At 41.2% G+C, this 15,818-nt stretch overlaps 1 protein-coding gene across 3 annotated transcripts in view; it reads right to left on the bottom strand.

The window, feature by feature from the left end:
• RANBP17 (RAN binding protein 17) overlaps nucleotides 1-15,818 on the bottom strand; it is a 211,682-nt gene that overhangs the window by 15,765 nt on the left and 180,099 nt on the right. For all 3 annotated transcript variants that reach the window (XR_010794968.1, XM_066639168.1, XM_066639178.1), the window contains exon 25: nucleotides 14,858-15,024. Coding sequence is in view for 2 of the 3 variants with exons in the window: in XM_066639168.1 (XP_066495265.1) it covers nucleotides 14,858-15,024 (167 nt within the window). In the remaining variant the exon portion in view is untranslated. The remainder of the gene's footprint in view (nucleotides 1-14,857; nucleotides 15,025-15,818) is intronic.

Here is a 15,818-nt window from a genome sequence, read left to right as displayed (position 1 = left end):
ATGCGTGTGATGCAGCTGACAGATGTTTTAAAAACTCAAGCAACCTTGTGTCTTTCCATCTGTGCTTTTGGATTTGCAGATTATTCTTCCTCGGGGCTGGAATAACTTATTGCTCACAAAAAGGTAATTCACAAGTTGCTTTTTTTGGATGATGCTTGGCATTCTTCAACTCACAAACTCCAATAAGTCATTTCCAGTTAGTGTATATCATATTGCGGTACGGTCCATTTGGAAATTATGATGAGCTATTTAAGCACTTGATCCAACATCTTTCTCCCTTTGGCAATGCTAACAGAGGCCTTGGTAGAATAAACTCTCCACATGTTACCGTATTTGCACTGAATTTCCACTACTGGGACAGGAGAACAGCTCCTCCTTCAGCAATCACTATCACATGATTAATGAAGGGAGAAAATAGCATCCATTACAAGTGTCTCTTGAGAAAAGAAAGGTGCAGACAGCCTGATCCTTTTAATAGCTGTGTCATATGCTTCCTCTGCCAATGGCCTTGGCAGGAATCTATCCTATTGCAAAGTGAGCTTTCAGCCTACCAGCCTTTTCACATCTGGTCCTCAACCATTGCAGTAACTTTCAGGCTGCCTTACTTAAAAAAACTGGGATCTCTTCTCCTCCATGTCTGACAATTCAAATAATCTTCCTTTGTTCTCCTTTATGGTAATAAACACCAGTCAATCACCAGTCAAAGAATGGTTCGTCTTCCCAAGATAACGAGAGCCAACGATGGATTTGCAAAGTGGGAAGGGAAAAAAAAGGCCTACTGATTACTTCTTTTGGCAAAACGTATGATTCTTGGTATTCTTCAGCTTACAGCTCTTATACATATTCTTATACATCATTGCTGACCTCCGACCTAAATGGATATCAACGATTTATTGATACTGTTGTTCCTTTTTATGTCCTCTAGAAAAAAATTATGCCCTTGAAATAATTATCTCAGAAGAGTTGTAGGACGTCTGGGTAGCTCTCAGCATCACATTACTGAAGAACTGTTTCCCCAATATCTCCATTTCAGCAGAGATAGTGAAGAAAAAGTGCACAAATTAGGTTGATCATCAGTAACCAAGAACTAAAGATTGGTTGGCTGCCTTGAGAAGGGATGTTCAAGAACATGCATTATAAGGGAAAGGATCAGAGCAAAGTCCAAAAAGAATCTCAATGCTCAGGGGGAAAGAAACTGCTACTTCTTAGTTAGGTTAGCTTGGGTACCACTATGAATCCACAGAATCTTCCAGAAGCTCAGGTTATCTATGCAGAACAGTATTTAGAAAAGATGCAGGGACATTTTGTATCTGTATACAGTCATCTTCACTTTGTTCAGAAGAGGCTCACAAACCAATCCTAATTTTTATAGAACAATTTGTTACTTGCAAATACACACATTAGTAACAAATAGCCGTTTGAAAGCACATTCTCATAAAGTGACTGGTGATGAACTCAATTGCAACAGTCACTATTCCAAACAAAGATGAAAGGCAGGCAATACAAGGGTGGCAACAAGTGCTTATTTATTGCATCATAAAATGTAATCAGAATATTTCTCAATTAGTATAAATTTCTCACCATTCCCATCTATCAAAACTGAAAATAGCAGAACACTAAGCGGCAATACTGAAGTCAACTCCTCAACTATTAGTTTTCTCACTAAACACAGTTATGCCAGTATCTTTGGGTTCTTCTGGTTCACCAGAACATTCTTTAAAACCTGAACTTTATTAAACTAGTTTTTTTTTGTTCCAAAAGCAAGATAAATGACTAAAGACAAAACATTCAATTAAACACATGCACAGCACACCATAGAAAAGTAAGAAATACAAAAATGGCTGAAAATGAAAAAAAAGTCTTTGGGGGTTTTTTCCTTTTAAATTTGCATTTATTAGAGAACAGTAGATCTGCTACTCATACCAAAAAGAACATAATTATTTTCCTGCCAGTAAAACTCATCTGGGAACAATAATAAAAATGTAACCAAAGGACACAAATATCACAAATTCAGGCTATACTCAGAATGAAATACTTTCTTGGAGGGGCTAACTAGATGCAACATCACCTAATAGTTTGGGGCATATTTTCAAATAGCAGCTGCATGGGGGCTCAATCTGGATCAACACCAAGGTACTGAGGCAGAAGGCATTTAGCTCTTTCATTTCATTAAAACCTCATTTCCCTATAAAACCTCATGCCTCCTTGCTGCAGTGGCACCTTTGGGGCTATCTCATGGCCATACAAGTGTTGGGAGGGATTTTTGGCAGAAAAATAGCTCTGAATTAGGGCCGAATGCCCCTTACCTCTGTGCCATGGTCTGAATCTCTACTAGTTGTCATGTGCCTACTGGAAAGTAGAAATAAGCTCTAAACTAAACATTATGTCTCCAAACTAAACTCCAAGATTAAACATTATGTCTAGCTTGATGCTAAAATTAGGACTTCTTTGGTAGTGATATATGAAGTAAGGAGGGGGGCAAGGATCAACCAGTTCAGTTCATGCTTGTCGGTGAGTTACAGTATGCAGTAGCCAGTGTAGTGCAGTGACTGGAGTGGTGAACGTAGATCAGGCAGACTCAGACTTAAATCCTTGTTCAGTCACAAAACATATTGACCAATTCTGGGCTTTCTCATGAGCTCTCAGTCAAACCTCCTTTATTGTTGAGGATAAAGGAGGTGGCCACGTACACTGCTCTAATTTCTTTGTAGGAAAGGTTAGACTGAAAATTTACTGAACATGAGAATATAAAAAGGAGTAAATCTTGGCCAAGCATGAAGGAACTAGCACTCGCACTGCTTGCTTTCCCCCAGCAACAGGTACAGTACACTGCTCTTTAGCATGCACCAAGAAACGTCTACGAGCCCAATTCCTGAAACATTAAAAAAATGAGTAAGGCAGAAATAAATGGATATATACATGAACACACATACATCACTTAAAAAAAAAAAAGGGTTGCAAGCAACCTGCCATGGAAGGGGCAATGAGTTGAAGGGGCATTGAACTGAAGATTCAAAACTTCTCACTGGTCAACATCCACTTTGTTCCTAAATCTAAACTAAAACCTTTCTTCCATCTCAAAGACTTCAACATTTTTGCATTTAAAGGAGAAGCATGAGCTATTGGAGAAACATTTACATGAGTGGACCAAACCTACTATAAACCCATTTTTAGATGTTGCTCCATTTACCGTACAGTTTTTAAGAACGTTGCCATAGAACATTATAATTATTGCATAACTATTGCATATGAGTGACGCTGAACTAATTGAAATTATCTTGGCTATTTGTTTTTCCTTCAACTATAGTATAAGGTAAGCAATGTGTTATAAATATGCAACAAAGTTACAAATAAGATGCAAACACCAGCATCCTAATGTTTTCATTTAATTACCTCTGAAACACATTCTATTTAGTATTCATTACTCAAAAGCCAATTTAAAAGGGAAAGAGGTGATGGTACTTATTCAGAAAGACATGCTTTCATTCACTGCAATAGTTATCTAATATACGGAAGTTAATAAAGCAGATTAATCTACAAGTCCCTTTAAGCCATCACTGAGTTTAGAACAACTGCCTGGTTGACCTTTAACCCTCCTGCTGTGCACCAGTAGCAGGTGCCAGCTGTACGAAAATGATGGCTGACGTGTTTTAATGCAAAAGTCTTTTCTTACTTTGCTCCTGACCAGCAGCTGACCCGGTAGGAGCAATTGTTTCATCTGCTGGCCTAAAGGCTACATAAACCAGAAACTGATAAACAAAAGCATATATATACCAGCTGCCTAGCCTTAGGGTACACCTCGTCCATTGACACCTCCAGTCATTTTTTTTCTGAAAGCCAAATTGCAGTCTTTTTGTCTCCATCCATGGACAGAACAATACTAGTTACTTTATGAAACTAAACTTCCACCCACCCTGAAAACGGCTTACATAGACCACTTAACAAGACATGATTACAGAAATACTCCTAGCTGACTTAACTGTTTCTTTTAAAGAAGTACATGGGCACCAGCTAACTATATAAATCAATTAACAGACTGGGAGGGAAAGAAAACTGCAATTCATAGCAGATACTGAACCAAGGCAAAAAGGAGCCTGTGGGTTTCCTCTGTTTAATTCTCTGTTTTACGTAGAGAACTGAAAGCACTGCATTCAAGCACAGCCATATCTTAAGGTGTACTGCACTGGTATCAAAACTGCCATCTTGCTTACATACTTTAGTGAATCTAGACGTTTTGCATGAAGCTAAGAAGGATTTCATACCCTGCTGATCCAAATTATGTTGCTGATCCAAATTATATAAGGCAGAAAAACAGTATAATAAATACAGTGATAAAAATGGAAATGTGCATGTTTTAATATATTTAAATAGCACATTTAACCTGTTTTTAAAAAATGTTTATGTCATTAAAGTTATCAATCAATGCTGAAACACTCACATTTCAATGTCAACAGTTAAAATAAATGGCTGTGAGACTGAATTTTGGCTCAGTCAATATGGCATTTTTCCTAATCCTTAGCCACCCAAGTCTCTGCTGATTTGGGGTACAGCTGTTATATTTCTCTCCTTTCAATTAAAAATAAGTTATGATACTACAGGATCATATTATTAAAATGCATTAAAAGCCTGAATGGAGATAGAGCATCCTGGGAAACTCTTCCGGATCCACTAGCGAAAGCTGCCAAACACTCCATAGCTTTAAGCCAGTACATTCATAACATTAAACAGAGGTAAAACACCAAGAATATGAAGCAAGTCCTAAGCACTTTGTGAGCAGGTGTAGCACAGGATCCAATCATACGCAACTTTCTAGCATTGAGGCAGCTATGCCATTGGGGTGTTTGCTACATCCTACAATTGGGGGGGGGAAGAATCTTGGAGGCCTTCTCAAGGTAAGGGAACATTTGTTCCCTTACCTTGGAGCTACATGGGTGCTGGAAAGTTGGATGGAATTGGGCCTTAAGACATTAATCCAGTCATCTCTAAACTTTATGGCCAGAGGACCACATCAGATATCTGGCATGGTATCGAGGGCTGGAAAAATAACTAAATTTTAAATATAAAATTTAAATAAATACATTAGAAAGCCTCAGAAAGCCTAAGGCCTTCACAGCCCCAAAATGTCACTTCTGGTTTTTCTGGAAAACCAGGAAGAGATGTTTTTAGGCCTTTAGAAGGCATTCTGAGGGGAGACACATGGCCTCCCTGGCCCTCACAATACCCTCCAGACTCAGCTGGAGCACAGCTCTGGTCACATTCAGTTGAGCAGGCCAGAGGCTTGTAATGGGCCAGATAGAGACTTGTTGAGTGCCGCATCTGGCACCCGGGTCAACTTTTGGAGACCCCTGCATTAAGCTATGAATCAGGAAGTTCCTGATTTGGATCTCTCCCTTCTGCAATCTGCCCTTAGGAAAGCCACTCCATCTTAGTCTCAAACAATCATTTGCAATATGGGTATGAGACAATTTACGTTACAGATTAGTAAGAAATACAGGATTACACATGAAGTGCTCTAAAGCATTATACAAATGATGATGATTTTCCTGAAATACAGCTACCTTCTCAGGGCTATACCATCTCATTGTTGGACTATGATCATACTTAGGGCCAAATCCTATCCAACTTTGCAGCCCTGGTGTAGCTGCACCAATGGGGTTTGCACTCCATCCTGTGGTGGGTGGGTAATTATGGAGGCCTCCACAAGGTAAGGTAACATTTGTTCTCTTGCCTAGGGGCTGCATCGCAGCTGCACCAGGGCTGTAAAGTTGGATAGGATTGGGTCCTTATTTGGCAGAATTCAATATGCCAGAGTTTATACACAGATTTCTGTACACCATCCAAAGTATGGGCATCAGAGACCTGTCCTTTCAACCTTCTTAGGCTCTATACTGAATTTTACAGGAATGTACCAAAATGCACTCATAAGAACATAAGAACAGCCCCACTGGATCAGGCCATAGGCCCATCTAGTCTAGCTTCCTATATCTCACAGCGGCCCACCAAATGCCCCAGGGAGCTCACCAGATAACAAGAGACCTCATCCTGGTGCCCTCCCTTGCATCTGGCATTCTGACATAACCCATTTCTAAAATCAGGAGGTTGCGCATACACATCATGGCTTGTACCCCATAATGGATTTTTCCTCCAGAAACGTGTCCAATCCCCTTTTAAAGGCGTCTAGGCTAGACGCCAGCACCACATCCTGTGGCAAGGAGTTCCACAGACCGACCACACGCTGAGTAAAGAAATATTTTCTTTTGTCTGTCCTAACCCGCCCAACACTCAATTTTAGTGGATGTCCCCTGGTTCTGGTATTATGTGAGAGTGTAAAGAGCATCTCCCTATCCACTCTGTCCATTCCCTGCATAATTTTGTATGTCTCAATTCTCACTCATTCTGTTTCATCAAACAACAAGACCTATGAAAAAAATCAGCAGCTGGGAAGACATCCTGGTCTGAAATTATTCCCTTCTCTACCTGGACTGCTTAATGCTAAGTTCCTGGCCTTACCCACCATACTGTACAGACAAATACAGGTTGACTCTCCTTACTTGCGATGGTTTTGTTCCCAGAACTCACATGGATGGCAAAAATTGCACTAAAGCAAATCCATTTTAAAAACAATGTGCATTTGCCCAGTGATTTAAAAACAGCCTTGCTGACCTTTTGTAATGCACTCAGGGGCAATCAGTCTCTCTCCAGGCGCTTAGAAAGATTTCACTCTGAGACAGCAACACCTCCCTTCCCCAGGAGACCAGCACAGGGAAAGAATGGAGGAGGTGCTAATGACTTGCATTCTTTCACATGCTCAGAGGGAAGGGAGGGATTGCTTGCCTGGGAGTGAGGTTGTTCTAAGTGCCTGGAGAGAGAATGATTGATGGATTGTCTACTGGCTGCCCTCTCCCCCACTAACGAGGCTATTGTTAAATGTCTTTTTTCCTTTGATTTAAAGGGCCCTTCTCATTGAAATAAAACTGCAGGTAAAAAATCCGAGGGTAATTAGGTTATACCTGCACATGCCGTTTTGATTTTTTAAAGACAAATTTCTTCCAGTCTTGACACACAGATACCATTCAGAAATAGAGGCAACAAATTGAAACAAATGCTCCTCCCATGTTTGCACCCCACCCCTGCCCAATTCTATCAGACAGTATACATCAGAGAGTAAAGTCATTGTCTTGTCTGTATGACAGCCTAATGCTCTGAAAATGACTGTGATGTCAGCTGAAAAAGATTTCATCACTGGGCTGAGAACAAATAAAACAAAAGACAACGTGCTATGCAGTGCAGAACACATCCTCCAAACATAAATAGGGATGATTTGACTTTGGCTAATTATTAAAAACATGAGCCCGAAACAGTAAAACACTTTATTAATGAAATATATGAGCGTGTTCCCCTATGAGGCCAACTAATTTTAATTCCTTTCTATACACTGACAACCTCTACCAGGTATGCTGTTGCTTCTCCCACTGTTTCCTATCCTGCAAAGCAATCTGAATTTTGAACATGAAGAATAAACACACAGTGTGTGTCAAAATGCTGAACACACCCCTCAAGCTGCACACCGACAACAGGAAAGAGGGCACTAAATTCCCTTTTGGGGTCATGATGAACTTTGGGATGCCTGGCATGAAAAAACACTCCAACAAAGCCATTTCCCACTGATTTATGACTTGCAGAGAAAAAGGATTACCATGGTTCCTATTTAGGCTACGGCAATGCATAAGAGTAATAGCTGATGGAAGCTATTCAAACAGTAGTTCTTTAATTAAATTGAAGTAATTTTTTTTTTCAAAGATCAGTTGGAACATAAGAAGATATTAGCAAGAACTGAACAACAGTGCTTTCTTATGGGCAATTTGTTGAAAAATCAAAAGTAAACAAGCACAAGGATATTTCATTTTAAAAGGCTGCGATTTCCTACACAGTAAAGGCCGCATTAGTGCTTCAAAGTGATACTGGCGAGGAACGTAAAACAAAAACCAATTCTATAATCAAATCAGAAATGATGCTTAATGGGTCTTCTTCCATTCCATGTATGTGGAAAATATTTTCTCAAAGTGTTTCACTTATCCTTGTAAAAGCAGCACTATTTGCATTCTATCCAAATTTATTTCATTCCTTCAGCAGACACCATCAGCCAATTGAAAGAGATAAAACCCCTTCAGGATCATCGCTCCAGGTTGATTATCCGATATACTACCTCAGAAGTGGCTTTCATTCTAAGACATAATTAAATAAATGCCTTTCACTGAACTTCTAATACTCTTAATAAGGCTATGTGTTTTAAATGCTTCTGACTAGACCCCCAATATTATTATTATTTACCTCAAGGCTTCAGAGGACCTGCTTATTATATAACCTAATGCAGACAAGCCACTAAGCCAGTGGTTCTCACTCCTTTAGCACTGGGACCCACTTTTTAGAATGAGAATCTTTCAGGACCTACCAGAAGTGGTCATGACCGGAAGTGACATCATCTAGCAGGAAAATTTCTAGCAATCCTAGGCTATAATCCTACCCACACTTACCCAGGGGCAAGTCCCATTTACTATCATTGCTAAAAGCATCTTCACAGTAGCCTGTTCAAAGTCCAGATCTGTGACATTTCCCCAAATGCAGTTACATACCATGATAGCATTAAGTCTAATATATTAAAAATAAAATATTGAAATAAAAGGAGACCCACCCGAAATTGGCTTGTGAACCACCTAGTGGATCCCAACCCACAGTTTGAGAAACACTGCACTAAGCATTCTTTGCCATGTGCACAGGTACTCTGTGAAACTCAAAAGGCTTGATCCCTTAAAGCAGTTGTTTTCAAACTCTCCAGGAGAGTTTGAGCCACTGTAAGTTCATGCGGGGGTGGGGGGGAGGCAGTGGGGGTGGGTGGAAGCTAGCAGCGCGATCCCCAGGATCACACTGCTCAGGGGGCTGCAAGGGCTTGTGAGCACTTACCCAAGCCTCCTGAAGCCTCCCCAGGGTGCAGGGAGCCCAATACGAACCTTTGTTAAGGCTCCCCATGGCAGTGAATGTAAAAGCGGAGCGATCGCACCCTGCCTCCGCTTAAGCGGAAGTGGAGTGTGATTGCTCCACTTTCACTGCTGCGGGGAGCCCTAACAAAGGTTCGTGCCAGGCTCCCTGAACCCTGGGGAGGCTGCAGGAGGCTTGGTTAAGTGCTCCCAAGCCCCTGCAGCCCCCTGAGTGGCACGATCCTGGGGATCGTGCCGCTGCCTCCAGGCTGCCCCCGCCCCTTCAGGGGGTAGAGGCCAGGGCCCACAGGCTGGAGCGTCGCGACGCCCCAGTTTGAAAAGCCCTGCCTTACATGGTCAATGTGCATCTGAACCCTTAATATATGCAAGTGCTTGCAATCAGAGATAAACAGTCTGGGCATGCTTTAGTGCACTGTATATGCCCTTACAAATAATGTTTTGATCAGTGCTCAGCCTCCCCTCCATACGTTCTTCTCTTCCTACTGCCTACAGCACCTTCTCAGTCAGAAGGACAGCAAAGCAGTCAAGTCGAACCGCTCTCCTTGTGTCTGGTTGTCTACATAGGGCTGCACTGGAAGACTGCTTAGAAGCTCCAGCTGGTCCAGAATGCAGCATTTGTCTGGTTGTTAATGGGGCCTGTCTACTGGGAACAAACTAACACTATGTTGCAACTTCTGGGCTAGTTACCAGCTTGCTTCCAGGCACAATTCAAAGGGTTGGTTTTAAACCTTTGAAGTCCTAAATGGGTTGGGGGTCCAGCGTACCTGAAGAACTGTCTCTTCCCACATTTGCTCCCTTAGCAAACTTTTCTGCTTGCTAAGATCAGCAGTGGAGGCCTTCCTGAGCATCCCTTTCAGACATGCAGTTGGTTGGGGCTTGAGAAAGAGCCTTCTATGCTGTGGTGCCCAGCCTTTGAAACTCCCCCCACCCCAGGAGCTACAGCTGGCCCTGCCCCTGCTGGTTTTCTACTAGGCCATGAAGACTCTGTTGTTCTAGTGCGCTTTTACATTTGTTGGGGAGAGTTCTATTTTGCTAATTTTATTCTGTGTTACATTTTTATATACTTCTATCATTGTTTTACTGATGCTACTAATTTTATTAATTAATATGTTGTAAGCCGCCTTGAGTCCCTTCGGGGAGAAAGGCGGGGTAAAAATAAAGTTGTTGTTATTATCATTATTATTATTATTATTATTATTATTAATTTATCAATTTTGTTAATATGTTTTTTTAATTGTTGTAAGCTGCCTTGAGCATCATTTTAATGACATAAAGGAGGGGTATACATTCTAAAATAAATGTTAACAAACAGATATCTAGATTGTAAGCCTGTTGGGGCAGGGTCCTTTGCTCTCGTTCTGTGTTTATTGAGCCATGTACCCTGATGGTGCCATATAAATAAATACTAGGCAAGAATGGTCTTTTCTTTGACCCATTATGCCATCACAACAATGCCAAGCAGCCACTCTAGTGCTGTGCTGCCATTCCCCCAGCTCTAAACAGTGCCATAGGGCTATCTTGGTTGTTGGTGGAGGCGGGGGAGGGGGAAGCACAGCAATGGTAAAAGAGGTGGGACAGCTGACATTTCTGGGCAAATGGGAGTGGGAAGAAGGGGAAGGACAGTCTGCCTAGAATCAACTGGTCCTTATTTAAAGCAAGGAGCAAAATTCCTTCTCTGATTATATGCCTTGAATTTTGCAACAGCCCACCATCACCATGCTATGCTTGATATTAACCATATATCTGTTTAGTAAAGAAGAGAACACTCTTTCCTCAATGTATTCTACACTTGCATGGACATTTGCAAATATGTCAGGATATTCTCTTTATACCTTAAAAGGAACACAATGTAATAGTGTGTGTGACGGAACTGATTCAAACTGGAAAAAAAATCAGCTTCATTGCATCACTTTAAGGAACTGACAGATCTCTTTAAACTCAGCTACAATTAGTCATTAGGGCCTAGTTTTCTGGCACTGTTAAGCAATTTGTAATAACCCTTTCCTTTTAATAGGGTTAGGCATTACTTACAAGGCCCAGCTGTCTAGAAAACCAAAACCTCGAGTTGGGAAGCAACCATCTTGTTCATTAGGCTCCATGATAGTCAAATCAGCTCTCAAGCCAGGGCGTAATGGCCTGCCAATGAATAATCAATGGCTCACTTTTCATCTGAGTGTGAAAATGAGAATAATCTAATTCATTGTCCCTCTGGTAAGATGCAAGGCCCTGGGTTCTGTTTCTATTCAGGGCTGATTTATAACCCAATGGAAATCTGATGTAAACATATAATCAATGACTCCCATCATTGCTGATAACCACCCCCAACTGGCTCACTCCCTCATCTTAGAAAGTCATCCCTTTAGGCTATTAGCTTCGTCCAGCTAACTCTTTCTACTATTCATGCCTGCTGCTTTTACCTTGGCCATCCGTTCAGACCAGCAGAGTCAGAAGTAATTTTATACGCAGCAGAGAGCGGGTGGAATTGATTTTTCACTCAGCACTCAGTTCCCATCTGAATAATTATCAATTTTACTGCCTCATAAAGGGAAGAGTCAAAATTTCAAATCAATTCAAAAGAGCTTCTGAGACTAGAGAAACTGTGCGCAAGGAGAAAGGTCAAAGTTGGCAGTGACCTCGGGAGATGATGTCAGATATTACTACACTGAATGGCTGACATCAGAGGCACTCAATATGGTATGACTTGGGCTAATGCAAATCATATTTATGCTGACTACTGGAGACCAGCCATTAATATTTAAAGGAGTACCTGAAAGCCTGCATTCAAACTAAACATAATGTATTCTACAGATTGCGAAGCTAATAAAGACAGATCACTGCTTATTCATATGCTATAAATTTCAGGATTGCCCAGGATCATTAACACAAAATAGGATATTAAGGTCATAAGAAAGGCAAATGTATGAAAGTCCAGACTTGAGGCCAGCATACCATTCTTCCTGATCATACAGTTCTGCTCAAAGACCATGTTCACTGACCAATGTATTCAAGGACAGGAGAATGTAGTACCCCCGCTGACAGGTGCCAATAAATTTTTGCTTTGGACTGGCTACTGTAGGAAGTTGTAATAAGAAGCAATAATGACATTGCACTGATAATGTCATTAACTGCCAGTCAGACACATGCCTAAATGATATATTATGGACTAATCAATTTGGGGCAACAAATATCACCCAAAGTAAGTGGAACACTAAACAACAGTGATGAATCTTGGAAACCTAAATGGTAACCACCATTCCTGCTGCCAACCATGGGTACAGTCACCAGGCCACTGAAGCCAACCCCAACTCTTTCACTAGTTTTAATGAGACTTTATTAGCCCATAAATACAATAAACCAATAAACTTGATACTTAGGTCACTGGTTTACTGTTAAATACTCATCAACCTGTCATTTGGGAAACAGAATCAATTCTTCATCAAAGTCAAAACAAACCAAGGAACTGTTGGCATCCATGGACCTTTGCAATAGCATCCAACAATGGTGACTGGTGTAGAACAACCAATTATTCCAGTGATCTATCAAATTTCTACAACATGACACGTTTATTGCTCCAATAATTTTTGCCTTGGAAATGTAAGGCAAATATCAATTTTAACACATTCATACACATATATTGCTCAGTGAAATATCACATCAAGCCTATATTTATTTATATATTTCCTCTAGCCATTCTCTTCATAACATTCATAATTTTGTAATCATGTAGCATTCTGGCCCATTACATTTTTTCCCAACCTAAAATACCCCTAATGTTGTAGCTTTTCCTCACATGTAAAGTGTTTCACCCCATTAATAATTTTGATTTCCTTTTCAAGTATCAAGTTTATGTGGCTTTTCCGGTGCTACGATATCTTTCTGAGGCAGGATGACCAGAACTATACACAGTATTCCAAATGTGGCTGCGTTATTTTGATAAAGATAACACAATACTAGCTGTCTTATATTCAATCCCTTTCCCAATAATTCCCAACAATAAGTTTGCTTATTTACTGCTGCTGCACACCAAGTCAACATTTTCATTTATTGTCCGCAATGACCCTAAAACCTGTTTACTAGATAATGACCACCAGTTCAGACCCCATGTATATATTAGGAGTTTTTGCCCTAAACTTGCATAAATTTGCACATGTCAAATCTCACTTGCCATTTCCTTCCCTATTCACCAAGCTTGGTGAGATCCTATCTGCTTTGAATGTCACCATTCTGACTGTTTAATAACTGTTTCATAACAATATAGTGTGTTTAATATTTTTTATGATAAATGTAAAAATTCTGTGAATTATGGTATATATAAGTATCACAGATACTCACCTATAAGGCAAGAAATTTTATCCAAAAAATCCAGTGTAGACCATCTCCTTGTCCTATCTGTGGGTCCTTCCGGGGGTCAGGGCAGTTCAGGGGTATTGTGGCAGCCAGGAGAAGCCCAGAGGAGCGGCAGGCACAAGCTCAGCTCTGGCTTGCCATGCTTTGCCTCTTCCAACAGCTCCCTCCTGCGAGGAAACACTTTGCCAACATGTGACTCGGCAGGCAGGCAGGCAGGCAGCTGCTGGATTTTAAACCCTGCCATCTAAAATGTCAGTACAACTACAGATTGGAAAAATTCCTCTTGCTTCCTCCCTCCCTCCAGGCTGTTCCATTACAAAGAAGGGGAAAATGGCACACAGGACTGCATAAACACCTTGTTAATGTCTTCAAAAACAGTGGCATGGTTCAGATTCTCTCCCGCCTTTCAATCAGGCTCCAGGGCAAGCTGCAGCTCTCTCTCACAAGCACCTTTCCCTAAGATTTACCTCCCGACTTATCCGCGGGTCATGGAACATTCCATGATTTTTTGCTGAAAACCTGCCCTCGCCTTATCTGTGAAATTGCCTTATAGGTGAGTATCTATGGTAGTTGTTAATTGTTAGTATATGAGCTAGTGCAGCAGTTCCCAAACTTTTCAGCGCCACAACCCACCTCATCTTTGGTGGTGGGTCATGACATGATGCTCCTGGTAGTGCTTCCATAACTTATTAGGATGCCCTGAAGGTCTCTTCCAGGTTGTGCCATGTCAGTGACCTACTCTATTGGCCACGGGCCTCAGAATGGCCAACTGAAAGTGACTTCCACCGCAAACTAGATGCAATACTCTCTAAATCCCCCCACTGCAACGCAGCGGCACAGCTACCACTGTATCTTACACGGGAGTTTTGGCTGCTGGAGGTCTCTGAAAGGTAAGAGAACATTTATCCCCTTACCCTGGGGTAAGCTCCAGCAGCTGCTATTGCCCATAACCTATGGTTCAACTTGGGTCTGATCCAGCTTAACCACTAGTGCAAGTCCAGGCTGAAACACGCAAATAAATCAGGCCTGGGAAGGGGGTTGGGATTCAACCTGCACTGCCCTGCTGTTGATCCCACCCCCGCTCCAGGACCTGATCTGCCTGCCCCTGTCACCACCCCATTCTGTCCATCACCACCCCATGCAACCCTCTCCCCAACTCCCTCCAACCCCTGCATGGGCTTAATTGCTCCAGTAGGTTTTTGTAGATTCACTGGTATGTGTGGAAAGGTTCCAGCCTTCCTGCTAGCGCTCCAGCAGTGCTTGCTACCAGACCATGCTTAATGGCTGCTTTCCAGCAACCAGTGCTGACAGAACACGTATTCCGTCAACGTAGGAGTCCAATAGGTTTGAACTGCCTGTCCCATTGAAATGAATGGGACTTAAGATAGTAATGACAAACTTGTCTCATTAGTTTCAGTGGTGCTTAAGTCAAAGCTAATGTTCCTCAGGTACAATTCAACAATGAAACAAACAAACGAAGATACCAGAAAGTTGAGCACTGTTTCTCAGTTTACCTGTTGCAGCACCTCTGAATTTTGTTGCATGAAGTGCAGTAGCCTCTGCCCATCTTGGGAAACTTCTCTACATCTTAGGGGCTTTTTGCCTTCTTTTGCTATATGCTTGAAGAGGTAGGTGACAATGTAGTCGAGACTAGCACAACAGCTGGAGGAGACAATTGTATCTGAAATGAAATATTAAAAATATTAAAGAAATGGCATGTTAACACCCTGCACTTAAACAATAAAGAAAGTTAGAAAAACCTACAGGAAGATTAGCTAGCTGGATAAAAAAATCCACCATGCCATTGTTCTTGTTTTGCAGGTTTCACATATTCTAAGTAGCTTTCTCTGCTACAGGCCCCTTTCTCTCACTGTACACCACACAGGGGGCCTTCCATAACCCACTAGTATTCTGTTTGGCTGTAAGTATTCCTACTGGGTGCTGCAAATTGTGGGATTCCAGCTGTTTCCTTATTGCTAAGAAATTATGAATTTCTGAGGAGTCTGGATGAACTTGATGGAATACGAAAACATGTTTTTATTTCAAACTGTTTTAAAACTCAAACTGAAAAGCCAGTGTCACACTTTGAATGAAGACTAACATGCAAACTGATAATCCTATGCTATTCAACAATCAGTATTAATGGCAATGATTCAGAAAAGTGAACAAAACTTGCTTGCAATCAAAAAAGGTAAGATCCAAATTTGTTTGAAGTATCAGGAAGACACTGATGCTGGAGTGTGAGGCAAGATGAAAGGAGGGGACAAGCAAGTTCTGCAGGTTTAACGTATTCCAAGTAGCTTTCTTAAGCATAGGAAAGGTGGTATACAAACCTTTTAAAAAAATAAAGTGGCAGACTGAAACTTAATTAGTTGCCTTTTATTATCTGAAAGTAAGCAAAGATAATTTATGAGGGCAACAGTAAAGTATCTGCAAGAGCTTTTGTATTATGAATACATTGTTTTAGGGGGACAG

The sequence above is a fragment of the Tiliqua scincoides genome, chromosome 1 (assembly GCF_035046505.1).
Source record: "Tiliqua scincoides isolate rTilSci1 chromosome 1, rTilSci1.hap2, whole genome shotgun sequence".
Taxonomy (NCBI): Eukaryota; Metazoa; Chordata; class Lepidosauria; order Squamata; family Scincidae; genus Tiliqua; species Tiliqua scincoides.
Note: the sequence above shows the minus strand (reverse complement) of the source record. Positions and strands in the feature narration are given on the sequence as shown.